The sequence below is a fragment of the Oreochromis niloticus genome, unplaced genomic scaffold, assembly GCF_001858045.2.
Source record: "Oreochromis niloticus isolate F11D_XX unplaced genomic scaffold, O_niloticus_UMD_NMBU tig00008542_pilon, whole genome shotgun sequence".
Lineage (NCBI taxonomy): Eukaryota > Metazoa > Chordata > Actinopteri > Cichliformes > Cichlidae > Oreochromis > Oreochromis niloticus.
The window spans coordinates 1-15,000 of NW_020329262.1; the positions used below are offsets into that span (position 1 = coordinate 1).

At 43.8% G+C, this 15,000-nt stretch overlaps 1 protein-coding gene and 2 long non-coding RNA genes across 3 annotated transcripts in view; all 3 read left to right on the plus strand.

Annotated features, from left to right (window-relative positions):
- The first annotated feature begins 267 nt into the window (after positions 1 to 267).
- Positions 268 to 2,494, plus strand: LOC109198988 (uncharacterized). Its single transcript, XR_002059504.2, has 4 exons — positions 268 to 347; positions 848 to 907; positions 2,093 to 2,227; positions 2,433 to 2,494. It is a non-coding gene; the product is annotated as an uncharacterized LOC109198988 (long non-coding RNA).
- Positions 2,495 to 3,054: 560 nt separating this feature from the next.
- Positions 3,055 to 5,186, plus strand: LOC109198989 (uncharacterized). The gene is made up of 2 exons (XR_002059505.2): positions 3,055 to 3,113; positions 5,074 to 5,186. It is a non-coding gene; the product is annotated as an uncharacterized LOC109198989 (long non-coding RNA).
- A 2,676-nt stretch (positions 5,187 to 7,862) lies between these two features.
- LOC109198990 (ryanodine receptor 2-like) overlaps positions 7,863 to 15,000 on the plus strand; it is a 7,901-nt gene continuing 763 nt past the window's right edge. The window contains exons 1-4 of the mRNA XM_025905091.1: positions 7,863 to 7,911; positions 8,321 to 8,400; positions 12,810 to 12,886; positions 14,867 to 14,940. Of these exons, the coding sequence (XP_025760876.1) occupies positions 7,881 to 7,911; positions 8,321 to 8,400; positions 12,810 to 12,886; positions 14,867 to 14,940 (262 nt within the window). The 5' untranslated portion in view covers positions 7,863 to 7,880. The remainder of the gene's footprint in view (positions 7,912 to 8,320; positions 8,401 to 12,809; positions 12,887 to 14,866; positions 14,941 to 15,000) is intronic.

The window sequence follows — 15,000 nt, forward strand, 5'->3', positions numbered from 1 at the left end:
GAGAGCAGAACTTTGTGGTCCAGAATGAAATTAACAACATGTCCTTCCTTATCACTGACACCAAGTGCAATGTCAAAGGTACAGACACATAGTGCTGGAGACATTGAGGACATGTGCATACCAGTGACCTTATTTTAAAATTAAATTATGCCTGTTTAATGTTTGACTTTGCCACAGAGGAATAGTTTCAGACCAGGAGAGGAAGAAGATGAAGAGAAAAGGTGATCGATACTCGATGCAGACAAGTTTGATTGTTGCTACTCTAAAGCGCCTGCTGCCGTGGACTCAACATTTGTGCTCCAGGAGAACAAGAGCTTATCGCACTGGCTAAGAACCGCTTCACTCAGGTAGCATAGTAGTGCTAACAGATTACACAGAAAGAACTGTTTCATTATAAAAGTAGATATGATTCATTTAACTGTTTCTGTGTATTTCAGTTCAGTTCAATTTTATTTATAAATCACCAAATGACAATGACTGCCTAAAGGCGCTTTATACTGTAATGACCCTACAATGATACAAGAAAGCAGATAAAAGCCAACAATCATCACACCCCCTTTAAACAAGCGCTTTGGTGCCAGTGGGAGGGAAAAACTTGCAGGACCAAGCTCAGGGAGGTGCGGCTATCTACCATGACTGGTTGGTGAGGTGTATGACAATAACAATCATTATTTGCAGTATTGGTATTCCTGAGGTCAACCTTTAGTAACAGCAAAATAACTCTGCCTTAGCTTTGTAAAATTTTCATTACTAATTACTGAATAAATTTTTTGCTCATGACATCTTGATAGGATTTGTAGGTCACAGAATACCTGTTGTTTGATCGAAGTTAATAATTCTTTTGCAGAAAGACACAGAGGACGAAGTTCGAGAGGTCATCAGGAACAACCTACATTTACAAGGAAAGGTAAGAAAAGGACACAAGTTACTTAAAGTATACTTACACATTATGCCTCTGGGCTTAGATTTTGCCATGGTGTCAGGTTGTTGTCAGTTTATCTTATTCTTGTGAAAGTAATATCAAAGGACTGGTTTAGAGAAATTCTTCAAATCTGGCACAAGGATGAAGTGATTCGATTTTGATGGTCGGTGGGCAAACTCGCAAAATTTAGAGTCAAGTACTCAGATTCAGTTTAAATTTCACACAAATCTAGAGTAAGAGGACCTAAACGAACTGATGAACCTTTATGTCCATAAGAAAATAAGGCTACTTCACAGTGATATCATAGGTTATCCGAAGATATAGAATAGGAATTCAATCTGTCAACAAGTGATTGAAGGAACTCTATCACTCCACATAGCCCCTATCCCACTAACATCACTAAACTCGTCTGTACGGGAGAGTACAGGCTGTATCAAAAAGAATCATTCGATTTCAAAGTGCTTTCATTCTGCAGCCATTCACCCGGAACAATTGCATTACAACAGCAGTGGCTGCAGTGACTACAGTGAACTATGGGATGACGTATTTCATTGATTATTCATAAACATTGAACATTTTGTATGTAAAACTTTATATTCAGCCATGTATTTAAATTTAGTGTAAGCTTAAAATACAGCCTTTTGAAAGTGTATGATTTATTTTTGATACACTGTATATTCCAGAGTCATATGTGAAGCCATCTACTTGACAGCTAAAGCTTCACCACACTGGGTCAGGAAACAGGACAATATCCCAAACACACCAGCAGGAAAAGAACTGAATCTGAAGTTATAGAGTGACTGAAATACTGAAAGTAGCAGGACCTTAAGAGTGCTGTGCGTAAATGAATGGCTTCAAACCTAAATCAACTGAAGCAACGTTATAAACAAGGGTGGGCCAAAATTCTGCCACAATGATTTTAAAGACTTACGAAGTCATACAAAAAAACAACCAATTCAAGTTATTGCCAGCAAGGTAGTTATACAAGCTACTGAATCATGAGCTTTACATGTGGTGTTTCTGTTTTGGCTTTTGTTTTGTTAAAGTCGAGACAGATGTAAACCAGTTGGTAGATGTTGGTTGGTACTATATATTTATATATTCACAAAGGTGCTTAACCTTGTGAATGGGCCAATAGAGTCATGCATTTCCTCTGTGTGTCTTACAAAGTCAGAGGACCCAGCAATTCGTTGGCAGATGGCTCTGTACAGAGACCTCCCAAACCACTATGAGGATACTACTGACCCAGAGAAGACTGTGGAGAGAATCCTGGATATTGGTCATGTCCTCTTCCACCTGGAGCAGGTCTATATTCAAGTTGAGTTGATTTTGCGCATTTTTGTGCCAACGTAGAGAGTATAGCTTTAAGGTACCCCACGGTCCTCTTAAACTAGCTGATTGGTCTTCATTAAAGCTGACCACATACTTCTCCAGGATAATATGGCTTCCAGATGGTAAGGTACACCAACTAAATATCTAGTATACTGAGTGGTTCAGTTTGTGTCTTCAGGTGGAGCATCCTCAGCGCAGTAAGAAGGCTGTGTGGCACAAACTGCTTTCAAAACAGAGGAAGAGAGATGTCGTCGCTTGCTTCAGGATGGCACCACTCTATAACTTGCCAAGGTATGTTCTCAAACACACACACATGTAAAATGAAGAAGAAATATTTAAAATTCTGCACTTTATTATTTTCCCACCCTCATCTACAGCCACACCTCGGGCTAGTGAGGAAAGGTTGTGGATATATGTTGCACCTACAGTGCAGCCCTTTATAAGCAGCAGAAGATGGGTAGATAAACAGTTATTAGTCATCCATGTATCTCTCTCATACTAGGCACCGGGCTGTAAACTTGTTCCTGCAGGGCTATGAAAAGTCCTGGATGGAGACAGAGGAGCACTACTTTGAAGATAAACTCATAGAAGACCTCGCTGTAAGTTAATTTCATTTAAAAAAAAACAAACGAGTGGAATTCTTCTGACTACTCTGGAATTTTTGCTTGTTTTGAAGGCAAATTATGTGTTAATTTCTTCAGTGTATAGCAGAGTTTTAGCACTTTGTGAATGTGTGTTGATTTCAGAAACCAGGTGAACAGGAGCCATCTGAGGAAGAGGAGGGGCAGAAACACAAACACATAGATCCCCTGCATCAGCTCATCCAGCTGTTCAGCAGAACAGCCCTAACAGAAAAATGGTGTGTATTTTACACACTACCTGTTAAAAGTCCCTATTTTTCCAGTTATTTGTTGCAGTTCATGTCGTTAAAGTCCAATGAATAGCTTGAAATGGTACAAAGGTAAGTGGTGAGCTGCCAGAGGTTAGGTTACCCAAAACTGAAAAATAATGTACATTTCAGAATTATACCAAAAGGCCTTTTTCAGGGACACAACATGGGTTAACAATTCAAAGCTGTTCTGCAGCAGTGAAGGTTGATCAAGCCTTGAAAGCTGCTGCTACTAATTCCTACAGGTGTTCCAACTTGGATTAATTCCAACCCCCTCTGTCTGCATAAAGCAGTGTTGGTGCCATACCCTTGTGAGCATCAGCTGAACAGTACTGTACTGCAGTAAGTAGTGTGTTGCTACAAAAATGGTGAGAAAAAGACCATTAACAGTGGAAGAGAGAGAGACCATCATAACACTTAAAAATGTAGGTCTGTCCTGACAAAGAAAGTCAAAGTGTCAGTGAGTACAGTTTCCTTCACCATCAAACGCACTGAGAAACAAACTGTGACAGGAAGAGGTCTGCAGACCCAAAGACACGACTGAATCACAGGACAAGGTTCTGAGAGTTAACAGCTTGTGTGATAGGCAGCTCACAGGACAACAGCTTCAAGCACATCTATCTCAAGGAGCTTCGTGATGTAGTCACCTGAAATGGTTTCATTTCACAGGTGTGCTGTCAGGGTTCATTTGTGGAGTTTCTTGCCTTCTTAATGGGTTGGGACCATCAGGTGTGTTGTGCAGAAGTCAGGTTGGTACACAGCTGACAGCCCTGTTTGACAACTGTATTAATTTATAATATGGCAACAACCAATGAGGTAAGTAAAGAGAAATGACAGCCCATCAGTCAGTCTGGGAAATTGCTAAACTCTGAATGTGTCCCCAAGTGCAGTCAAAAAAACGCTATGACAAAACTGGACCGCCCCAGGAAAGGAAGACCAAGAGTCACCTCTGCTGCTGAGGATACATTCATCCGAGTCCCGAGGCTCAGAAATCGCAAGTTAACAGCAGCTCAGATTAGAGCCCAGATAGATGCCACACAGAGCTCCAGTAGCAGACACATCTCTACATCAACTGTTCAGAGTGTGTGAATCAGGCCTTTATGGTCAAATAGCTGCTAAGAAACCACGACTAAGGAAAAGCAACAAGCAGAAGAGATTTGTTTGGGCCAAGAAACACAAGGAGTGGACATTAGACCAGTGGAAATCTGTGCTGTGGTCTGATGAGTCCAAATCTGAGATCTTTGATTCCACCCACCGTGTCTTTGTGTGACGCAGAAAAGGTGAACGGATGGTCTCCACATGCACGGTTCCCACTGTGAAGCATGGAGGAGGAGGTGTGATGGTGTGGGAGTGCTTTGGTGGTGACACCATTGCTGGGATTTTTTCAAAATTGAAGGCACACTGAACCAGCATGGCTGCCACAGCATCCTGCAGCGACATGCCATCTCATCCAGTTTGTGTTTAGTTGGACCGTCATTTATTTTCCAACAGTACAATGAGCCCAAACACACCTCCAGGCTGTGCGAGGGCTGTTTGACCAAGAAGGAGAGTGATGGAGGCCTGGCCTCCACAGTCACCTGACCTAAACCCAATGGAGATGGTTTGGGATGAGATGGAGCACAGAGTGAAGGCAAAAGGACCAACAAGTGCTCAGCATCTCTGGGAACTCCTTCAAGACTTTTGGAAAACCATTTCAGGTGACCACCTCATGAAGCTCATGGAGAGAGAATGCCAAGAGTGTGCAAAGCAGTAATCAAAGCAAAGGGCGGCTATTTTAAAGAATCTGAAATATAAAACATGTAAATATTCATCAAAATAATGAAAAACTGTTAAATGAGAAGATGTCATTTCAGTCAGTGGTGCACCAAAATTATTTTCCTTAATACAGCTATAATTGTGCTAACTTTGGTGAATGTGTTTGTTTTTGCAGTAAACTGGATGAGGATCATCTCTACATGGCCTACGCAGACATCATGGCTAAGGTATCTGTTGCTGAGTACCAACACTAAACACTTTTGAATTGAAACTCACATAGCTGGCTTAGCATAGACGGTAAAAAAACCTGTTATTGTTCTGCGTGCTGTTTATGTCATCGACCAGGGATGATGCTTTTGGGCTGATGGATTACTTGCAGGGCGCTGTACTGCCTAATCAAATCACTTATTGCAACTGGCACCTCCCCTACCTTCAGTGTAGAATAGTTTAGTGTGGCCTGAAAAGCTAAGAGAGGGAAAAGAAATTAAAAACAGATGCACCAAACTGTGGCAAATTAACCAAATGTTAGCAGCTGCACTGTTAACAGTAGCACTAGCAGCTGCACTAGTAACTAGTCTTCTGGATGGTAGAGTTGTTGTTGGTTTAGGACACTGTTAATATATCACTGCTTAGTGATTGCACTCCGAATTGGGTCTGCTGGGTATATTTCTTCAGACACTTCATGCTGTCAAGGCCGGGAGAGCAGTACGTGGGAGTGAACATAAGTGCAGACACAATACAGAGCGGAAATAAGATTTCACAAGTTTTATTGAAATCACAGAATAAACTATGGTGAGACATGAATACGTGGCAGGGAAATCTCTGACGAGGAGTCTTGCAGGTGGCTCTGGAGGCGGGTAGCCCTCTGAGTGTTGAGTGAGTGAGTTGGGTTCCAGCCTTGTATTCTAGTAATGCAGAGGAAGCAGCAGGCAGGAGGACAGGCAGGTGAGAGCAGTGAGTAATTTAAGTCGAGAGAAGCAAGTTGCAGAATGAAGCTGGGATTTGACTGTGGAGACCAGCGTCCAGAGGAAGGAGTAAGGTGGTGACTTGACGAGATTGCTAAAGGCACAAAAGAGATCAAGTACTTGGCATGAACAAAGAAACGAACTGGTGAAGAACTGATGGCAACACTGGTTTTAAATACTGTCTTGCTGAATGCCACAGATGGAAAACGCGTGGAGAAGTGTAGGTGTTGAACCAGGGCTCCACCCCAAAAGGCAGATGCAGAGCGCAAGGCCAGGACAGAAAACCACTGAACACTGACCTGGATCATGACATATATATAAACACAAAGAATGGTGTGTTTAGCTTTAGGATCAACCAAGTTCCCAAAAAAAAAAAAAAAACTGTTTGTGGTGAACACCTACACATCGAATAAAAAATTAAAGCATGTGAGACTCAATCTCACTGCACACTTTGCCAGGCAAAGTGTGCATGGATCTGACAGACAGAAAGATCTGACAGACATGCTCCTAATGAGAAGACGGATGGTGTCCTGGGGGATCTCCTGCCAGATCCGGACCAGGGTATCACCGAACTTCTGGAAAAGTTGAGGTGTTTTATTGGATCTATGTCAGCCGAGCATGGGGGGCAGTTAGTGGTATCAGGCATTGTCATTCCGAAGGAACTACATGCATACTCGAGCCACATGAGGCCAGGCATTGTCAGGCACCAGGAGGAACCCAGGATCCAATGCATCACCATAGGGTCTGATGTGAGTCCAAGGATTTCATCCCATTACTTAATGGGAGTCAGGGTGCCATTACCTAGTCTGTTAGAGGTTTGTGCGTCTGTCCATGGATATGCCTCCCCCAGACCAGTCATACTGAACGATGTTACAGGCGGCATAATGTTCTCCACAGCTTCTCTAGACCCTTTCACATCTGTCACATGTGCTCAGGGTGAACCTGCTATCATCTGTGAAAAGCACAGGGCACCAGTGGTGGACCATTCTGGTATTCTACGGCAAATGCCAGACGGTGCTGGGCAGTCAGCAGAGGGTTGACAAGAGGAAGCTCTGTCCCCAGGCCACCATCATAAAGTCGTTTGTTGATTGTTGATCAGAGACATTCATGTCAGTGGCCCCTTAATTTACCGTTCGATCTACCCTCACCTATAGTCACGAGCTGTGGGTAGTGACCGAAAGAACGAGATTGTGAATACAAGCGGCGGAAATGAGCTTCCTCTGAAGGGTGGCTGGCCTCTCCCTTAGAGATAGGCTGAGAAGTTCAGCCATTCGGGAGGGGCCCAGAGTAGAGCCGCTGCTCCTCCACATCGAAAGGAGCCAGTTGAGGTGGTTCGGGCATCTGACAAGGATGTCCCCTGGGCGCCTCCTGGGTGAGGTTTTCCGGGCATGTCCCACCGGGAGATGGCCCCGGGGCAGACCCAGGACACGCTGGAGAGATTATATCTCTCGGCTGGCCTGGGAACGCCTTGGTGTTTCCCCGGACAAGCTGGAGGAGGTGGCTGGGGAGGGAGGTCTGGGCTTCTCTGCTTGGGGAGATGGATGGATGGGCCTTCTGCAGGTCATTTTGTAGAACTCTGGCAAGTTTCATCTTGTTCATCTTTGCACAAAGCAGCAGATACCGGCCCTCCCCATCATTCGTAACATCTGGTTTAAAAAAACAAAGATGGTGACACCGAAAATACTCAGTTTGATGCCTCAGTGCTTTGGAACTTCCCGTCGCTGATGTGGCTATATCTATCCGAAGTAATCAGTCTGTAGTTTGTATGCTTTTTTTCACCTTTCTCCCTTCCTTCAGAGTTGCCATGATGAAGAGGATGACGATGGAGAAGTGAAGAGTTTTGAAGTAGGTGATCAATCGGTCTTGAATCTTCCACTAGTCTCCTCAAGTTTTTAGCAGTTTCATTTTTAGATGGTCTGCAATGATATGTGTCACCTTTCTAACAAAGGAAAAAGAGATGGAGAAGCAGAAGCTGTTGTATCAGCAGGCTCGGCTGCACGACCGTGGCGCTGCTGAGATGGTGCTCCAAACCATCAGTGCTAGTAAAGGTAAGTCTTGCCTATCGCCCCCTACTCTTTACTGTAACTCAGCGGTGGCAAATATATTATGGCCCTTGTGATAGAACCAGGCTGTCCAATCCCTATGCCTGCTTACTCATTGATGTGTTAAAAGTAATTTGTTCTGGATATGACTGTTTGGGAGCCTTCTCGATTTTTCAGTTGATTTTTTTTCTGTACTTCTCACATTATAACAATATGTGAACTGTAACCGATAATAATCAGGATGTGTTGATACCTCTCTGACATTCTGGTTTAAAAATATCCTGTGCAAAACATATTAGTAAAATAATAAAAGTTTTTGTTTGTGTTAGAATTCAATTGTGCCTTGTATAAACAAATTTAAAAAGCTAACAAATGCTAGTGATAGTCATTTCACGTGGGTGTTCCTCTCCTCCAGGTGAGATGGGTCCCATGGTGGCATCTACTCTGAAACTGGGCATAGCTATTCTCAATGGTGGGAACTCAACCGTACAGCAGGTAATGCTTCGCTACTTCACTGTTATTTATATTGACTGCTGGATTATAGCTATATTATCTATTTTCAAATGTTATTTATACAAAGCATATTCAAGGTTACTGGTACGTGTGAAATATAATGCATCTATTCCACTGAAATTTAAATTTTTCTCATAGATTTTTACCTCTCAGTTGTAAAAGGTTTTGTCATCACCCTGGGTGGACAGGCAACGTGGACACCTACGTTTGTGAACTTGAGAATGATGCAACATAGAATTTTGAAATTGACACCATGGGTGTATCTATTAAAGATATCAGATGAGTTCAAATCTCAGTAACCTTGGCTTCAAGGTCGGGGTTCAGAGGTCAAATTTTATGAAAATCTTGAGAATGCAGCGACGTAAGGGCTGAAATTGATACTATGGTGTACTGCAACACACCTTTGTGTTATGTTGCCCAGCAAGACACACAGTGTTTTAAGATGCACTGTTCTTTATTTACAATTTAGCCTTCCGGGTTGTTATCACCAGATTTCTCACTGAAGGTGCTCCTCATATGCAGCCATCTGCTCTCAGTTCCTGTCCCTCCTCTAGGTCCTGGCACTGCCCCCTGAACCCACTGCACCACCCCTCCCCGCAGCTGAGGCACAGTCCACGGCCCACCACATAGCCCTACAAATTCCCCTGAAGCGAAAATCAGCCCCGACTATGTGGGCCCTGGCCTGTGGATCACCTTGAACTTATAAGGCTGGCAAGCCAGATATGACTGGGTGATCTAGGCATTGACATCTTTCATGTGGTGGAGCCACTGCAGCGGGGCACGATCTGAACAGAGGGTAATTCTGCATCCCAGGAGGTAATAACGAAGAGAGTCCACCACCCACTGGATCGCCAGGCACTGCCATGCTCTACCTGGTTTCTTGTTCTGAGAGTTTCCAACTGATGTAGACAGCGCGATGGTCGATCCCTCTTACTTGCTGGGATGAAACATCCCCCAGCCCTCTGCTCAACGTGTCAGTCTGCAGAACACAAGGGAAGAAAAAGTCCGGCGCGTCAGAGCCTTCATTACCTTACACTGTCTGGCACTGCTCCGTCCACTGGACAAGATCTGGTTCACCCTTTTAGGGGAGATCAGTCAAGGGACTGGTGACCTCCGCAAATGTTGAGATGAACCAACGATAGTAACCAGTCAGCCCCAGCAACCGCTTCACCTCCTTTTTGGCCCCGAGATGCGGGCAGCTTGCAGTGGTTGTAGTTTTCTCCATTTGAGAATGCAACTGCCTGCCTCCCAGGTGGTACCCCAGATACTGTACCTCCCTCTGTCCAACCGCACACTTCTTCATGTTGGCCGTGTGCCCTGCCTGCCCCAGGGACTCCAGGGCTGCAGGCCACCTGCTGCATATGATTCGATGTCACCATGGATGGTCCATGGATCTATGGATGATCATCCAGCTAGGCAGTGGCGTATGCAGCATGTGGACAGCATCCTGTCTGTGAAGTGCTGGAAAGGCTGGGGCTCTGAACAAGCCAAATGGAAGTGTGACCATTTGGTACAATCTGTATGGACTGGAGAAGGCCATTTTTTTTGTCCAGAGACAAGTCTGCCAGTAGCTCTTGATTAAATCCAGCATAATGATAAAACGAGCAGTACCTAACCAATCCATAAGCTTGTACCTGAGGCATGGGGTAAGTGTCAAACTGTGACACCTCCTTCACCTTGTGGTAGTCCACGCAGAACAATATAGACCCAGCTTTCTACACCACAAAAACTATGGGCTACACCAGATGTTTTGTGACTCTTCTATCTCCAGGATAACAGCCAATTCTTTCTGAATAATTTGTCTTTTCTGCTTAGGCAATCTATAAGGGTGTGAATGCACTGAGACCCCAATGCACATCTCAAAATGGTACTCTGTGAGAGTGGTGTGACCATGCAGGGGAGAGCCTGCAACCCTGTCCGACTGCACCTTTTCATAGTCAACATCCACACTCACTCTGTGACCAATAGTTCTTGCCGCTTGGCAGGTAATTTTGAGATGGATAAAGGGAGCAATACAAGTACTTTAACTCCCAGTGAAAATTATCTCAGCCAAGCCCCAATTGTACAGGTAAATGGCCTGTATTTGTATAGTGCTTTACTAGTCCCTAAGGACCCCAAAGCACTTTACACATTCAGTCATCCACCCATTCACACACTGGTGATGGCAAGCTACATTGTAGCCACAGCCGCCCTGGGGTGCACTGACAGAGGCAAGGTTCTGTCAGTGGTGCCACCGGGCCCTCTGACCAACGGTGAAGTGTCTTGCCCAAGGACACAACGACCGAGACTGTCCAAGCCGGGGCTCGAACTGGCAACCTTCCGATTACAAGGCAAACTCCCAACTCTTGAGCCACAATCGCCCCTTCTGCTGCTGATGCCTGGGCCTGGATCAGATTTTCTTGTCTTAACCTCCCAACAGGTGTAGCTCTGCTGTCAGGTCCAGAACATTTCATTCTTTGCCAGGTTTGGACCTCCACTTCCTTCCACTCCTTCCACTTTTCCTTAATTAGGTCCAACACCCCCACGACTTCCTGCTGAACAGTAACTGAAAAAGAGAAAATTCTGTGAAGGCCCAGGGATCCTCCCAGACTGCAAAAGATGAGAGTCTAGCCTGCAATTTCTATTTCGCTCATCCTAATGAATACACTTAAAAATTATAGAATTTCCAGCCTAGTTCAACCGCTCTACCAACCCGTCATTCTGAGGGTGATGGATTCTTGGCCAAACATATTTGATGGACAGTAATTAAACAGTTCTTTTAGTGTACAAGACATGAAGCCCTGGTCAATCAGTATCTCTTTCAGGATGCCACTACTTCAGAATATCTGTTGCATAATCCACCAAAAGTAATACAAAGTGATATCCTCATGCACTATGGTGAAATGGCCAGATGAGATCCATGCCAATTTGCTTAAATGGACCCTCCATTAGTGGTAATGAGTACAACAGCTCTCTTGGAATGGCCGGCTGGTTCGATAGCTGGTATCCTGGGCTGGATGCACACCACAGGCGCACATCCCCTCAAATGCCAAAAAAAAAAAAAAAACAGGCCATGATTTGTTCCCTTTTTCTATTGCATGTGACCAGTAATTGGGTTATAATGAGCTGCCTGTAAGATCATTTCTCAGTGGCTTTTCTGCACCATCAACTGGGCGTGCCTGCGTGGAGCCCGAGTCCACCAAACCTTGCGAATCCGATAACTTGAGTCTGTACTCACTTGGCACCTTACCAGAGTACTGTATACTCCTGGACCAGAGGAAGTCGCTGGAGGGCCAGTGACATGGAACACTCGCCCCATCTCCATCAGCGGGCACTCCCAGTGGACATGTCCCAGCCGCAACTCCAGCACTCCTACCCCAACAAATGTGCTGCTCTCGTTGAGGGAAGCAAGAGAACCCACACAGGAGAAGCGTCATTACATGTTGGTGTCATTAAATGTTGGTGTCATTAAATGTTGGTGTCATTAAATGTTGGCAGCCAGTGCACTACAGCTGCTGGCTACAGTGGGACCTCACGAGGCCTCCTCCTCCGGGCCCGGACAAGCCAACTTGCTGCCAGCTGCGGTTGCCACACCAGCTCCTGCGGCGCCAGGTGATCCTCAGCCAGTATCACATGAAAATGGACCCGTTCCACTTTTCCCACTGTGAGCCACCTCGTGAACTTCTCCAATGTTAGCATATTCAGCAGCCTTTCCCCTTCATTGGCCAGTCTGCAGGCACCTGGCCACCGCCTTATGGAGCCACCTGGCATAGGCAAATGGCCAATCCCTCAGCTCCATCCAGAACCAACAGGAGTGGTCTTAGGGTGGTGAAGCAGGTCTAGGATCACTCAATGAACATCAGGAAAGTAAGTTTTTGCTACAACCAGAAGGCTAAGTGCTGCCATCTGGGCCTCCCTGATGATCTCCAACTCTGTTGGCCAGCCTCCCATCACACTGCCCTCTAAACCAACTGCACCACCCCTCCCCTGCAACTGAGCCACAGACCCCACCCTTCCACACAGATCTACTAAAAATCTCATACGAGTCTGAACCTCATTGACCTTGACCTGAAGGTCAAGGTAAGAGGTCAAGTTTTCTGAAAGTCTTGTGAATAATTTGAGAAGTAAGTCATCCAGGACTTTGACACTGATAACATAGGAGTAGTAAAAATCTCGGACAAGTTGACCTCAAAGTTAGAAGTCAGAGATCAAGTTTTTGGAAAACCTTGCGAATCCGATAACTTGAGAAGAAGGGATGTAGGATTTTGAAATACATACTGTAGGTGTATCTACTAGGAGGCTGAGGGGTACCACCACCAGTATTTTTATTTTAATGACAGATGTAGACTTTTTTGTCAAATCTGAATAAACTCCAGTATCTTATTGTGCTTTCACTGTGTCATCTTTAACAGAAAATGTTAGATTATTTGAAGGACAAGAAGGACGTGGGCTTCTTTCAGAGTCTGGCTGGTCTCATGCCGTCATGCAAGTATAAATAAGATTTCCTATTTCAGGGCTGAAGTAAGTATTTGTTGTCATAATGTAGAGGGTCTAACTCTTTGTTGTGTTATGTGAAAAAAAGAGAGATGTGATAAAGTAGTTTTCCATGCACCAAGACATCTCCACTGCCTTCTATACTGTGTTATGCCATCTTGAGCAGTAGTGAAGATATGTAAGGATACTCTTTGTAAACTTAGATTCAGCTTTCACTACTGTCGATCTGGTCACCAAACCTACTGGCTTACAACTTTCACACCTGTCTACCACTGGGTCAGTGACCTTCTGACTAATCGCGTCCAGATGGTTAGATTAGGCCCCTGCTTCTCTTTCACTGTCACATTGAACACCAGCATTATTAAGCTGTGTGTTGAACCTCCTTTTACATCCTCTCTACCCTCTGCATCCCAATCAATTTTCCACATTACAACTAAGTTTGATGATGAGAAGACTGTGGTTGGCACATCTCAGAAGAACATGTGACAGCCTTTGTAGATGAAGCCCCAGGATGGGATACAGAGAACAACCCTTAGCTCTACCAAAACCAAAGAACTCATGATAGATTACTGGAGGCACAACAAATATCATAACCAAATACACATTGATGGAGACTGTGTGGCAAAAGTTCCTGTCTTCAAGTTTCTTGGTATACAAGCTTTAGAGAATCACTACTGGTCCAGAGAAAGCACTTATCAAGGCACTGCAGAGATTACACTTCTTGAGAAACTCCCCCTTCATTGCCATTCTGCATCTCTGTAAGATGTGCTGACAGCTAAGTAGCAGACAGAAAATCCTTCAGAGGATCTTAAAGTCTTCCAGAAACTAGCTGTACTCTAAACTCGCCTCTTTGGGGGAACTTTCAGCTCTCACTGCCTTAGCAGAGAAGAAAACATGATTCCATTTTGCACATTACCTGTTGAAGTTACTGCACTTGGCAGACCATTCAGGTCCCTGTAATCATGAACAAACAGATTTATGAACTGTTTCTGTTCCAGAACCATACTAGAACTGAACTCTGCCAAACACTTATCTTGACTGACTGACCAGCAAAACAGTAGTTACCTTTGCATTACAAGTACATGCTTCACTCTACCGTAGTGCAGTAATTCATATTGTATTAAATTCTAGTTATTGTGTTCTCTTGTACTGTTGTGTGTTATATTTCATATCATTATTTCTGTTATATTTGCCAGCACCTTCTGCAAATTTGGTTGTACTTTGTGCAATGTTATGAATCTAATCTAATCTAGCGGGCAACTTTGTGTGCTCAGCACTTTTGTAAGTTTTTCAAGGAAATGGCAAACTGTACAAACTCTTTTAGCAGGGTTTAAATTATTGTTGTTTCTCTGAAAATATCATCACCATTGATCCAGCAATGAATTTTAGTACAATTTTGCACTGAATAGTTTAAATTCAGACAGCAATATGTAAAATATTTCAATAATTTAATTGCATCTTAAGCATTTTAGCTAACAAAGAAGCTTTGTAATAGTAAAAGACCATCACAATAAAGAAGATATCAAGAGCTCAATGCTTATTTATATGTTGAGTTGTTGTCATTTTGGCTACAAAAGTTTTACTTGGTTCTATTTGCTGACAGTATTCCTAGGAAGGTAGTAAAAGGCACAGTTGTAGCAGAGAGAAAAAAAGCCACCAAACAACTCAAATAAACCAGATGTCAATTTTGGAAGAGTGTATGTCAGCCTGACTGAGCAAATGTACAGACCATACACACATAAAGGAGATGGACAATGGGGCATTCAAGACAACAATGAAATAAAAACATTGAAAACCACATGAGAGACCAATATTCAACATAAACCAGGAATAAAACTGCTGGTCAGAGACTTGCACATATGGGATAAATTCACGGAAAAGGAAAACACTCATCAAACAAGGGCAAGGCAAGAACACGAATAGAGCAGAAATGTGATGGATGTAGTGATTCACACTATATTTGTCTTTGTTTTAGTGTTCTGGATCTAAATGCATTTGAGAGGCAAAATAAAGCAGAGGGACTGGGAATGGTGACAGAGGAAGGATCAGGTAAGATTCCCTGTGTTTATACCTTTTGGACTAATTTTGAAAAAATACATTTACAAAAAC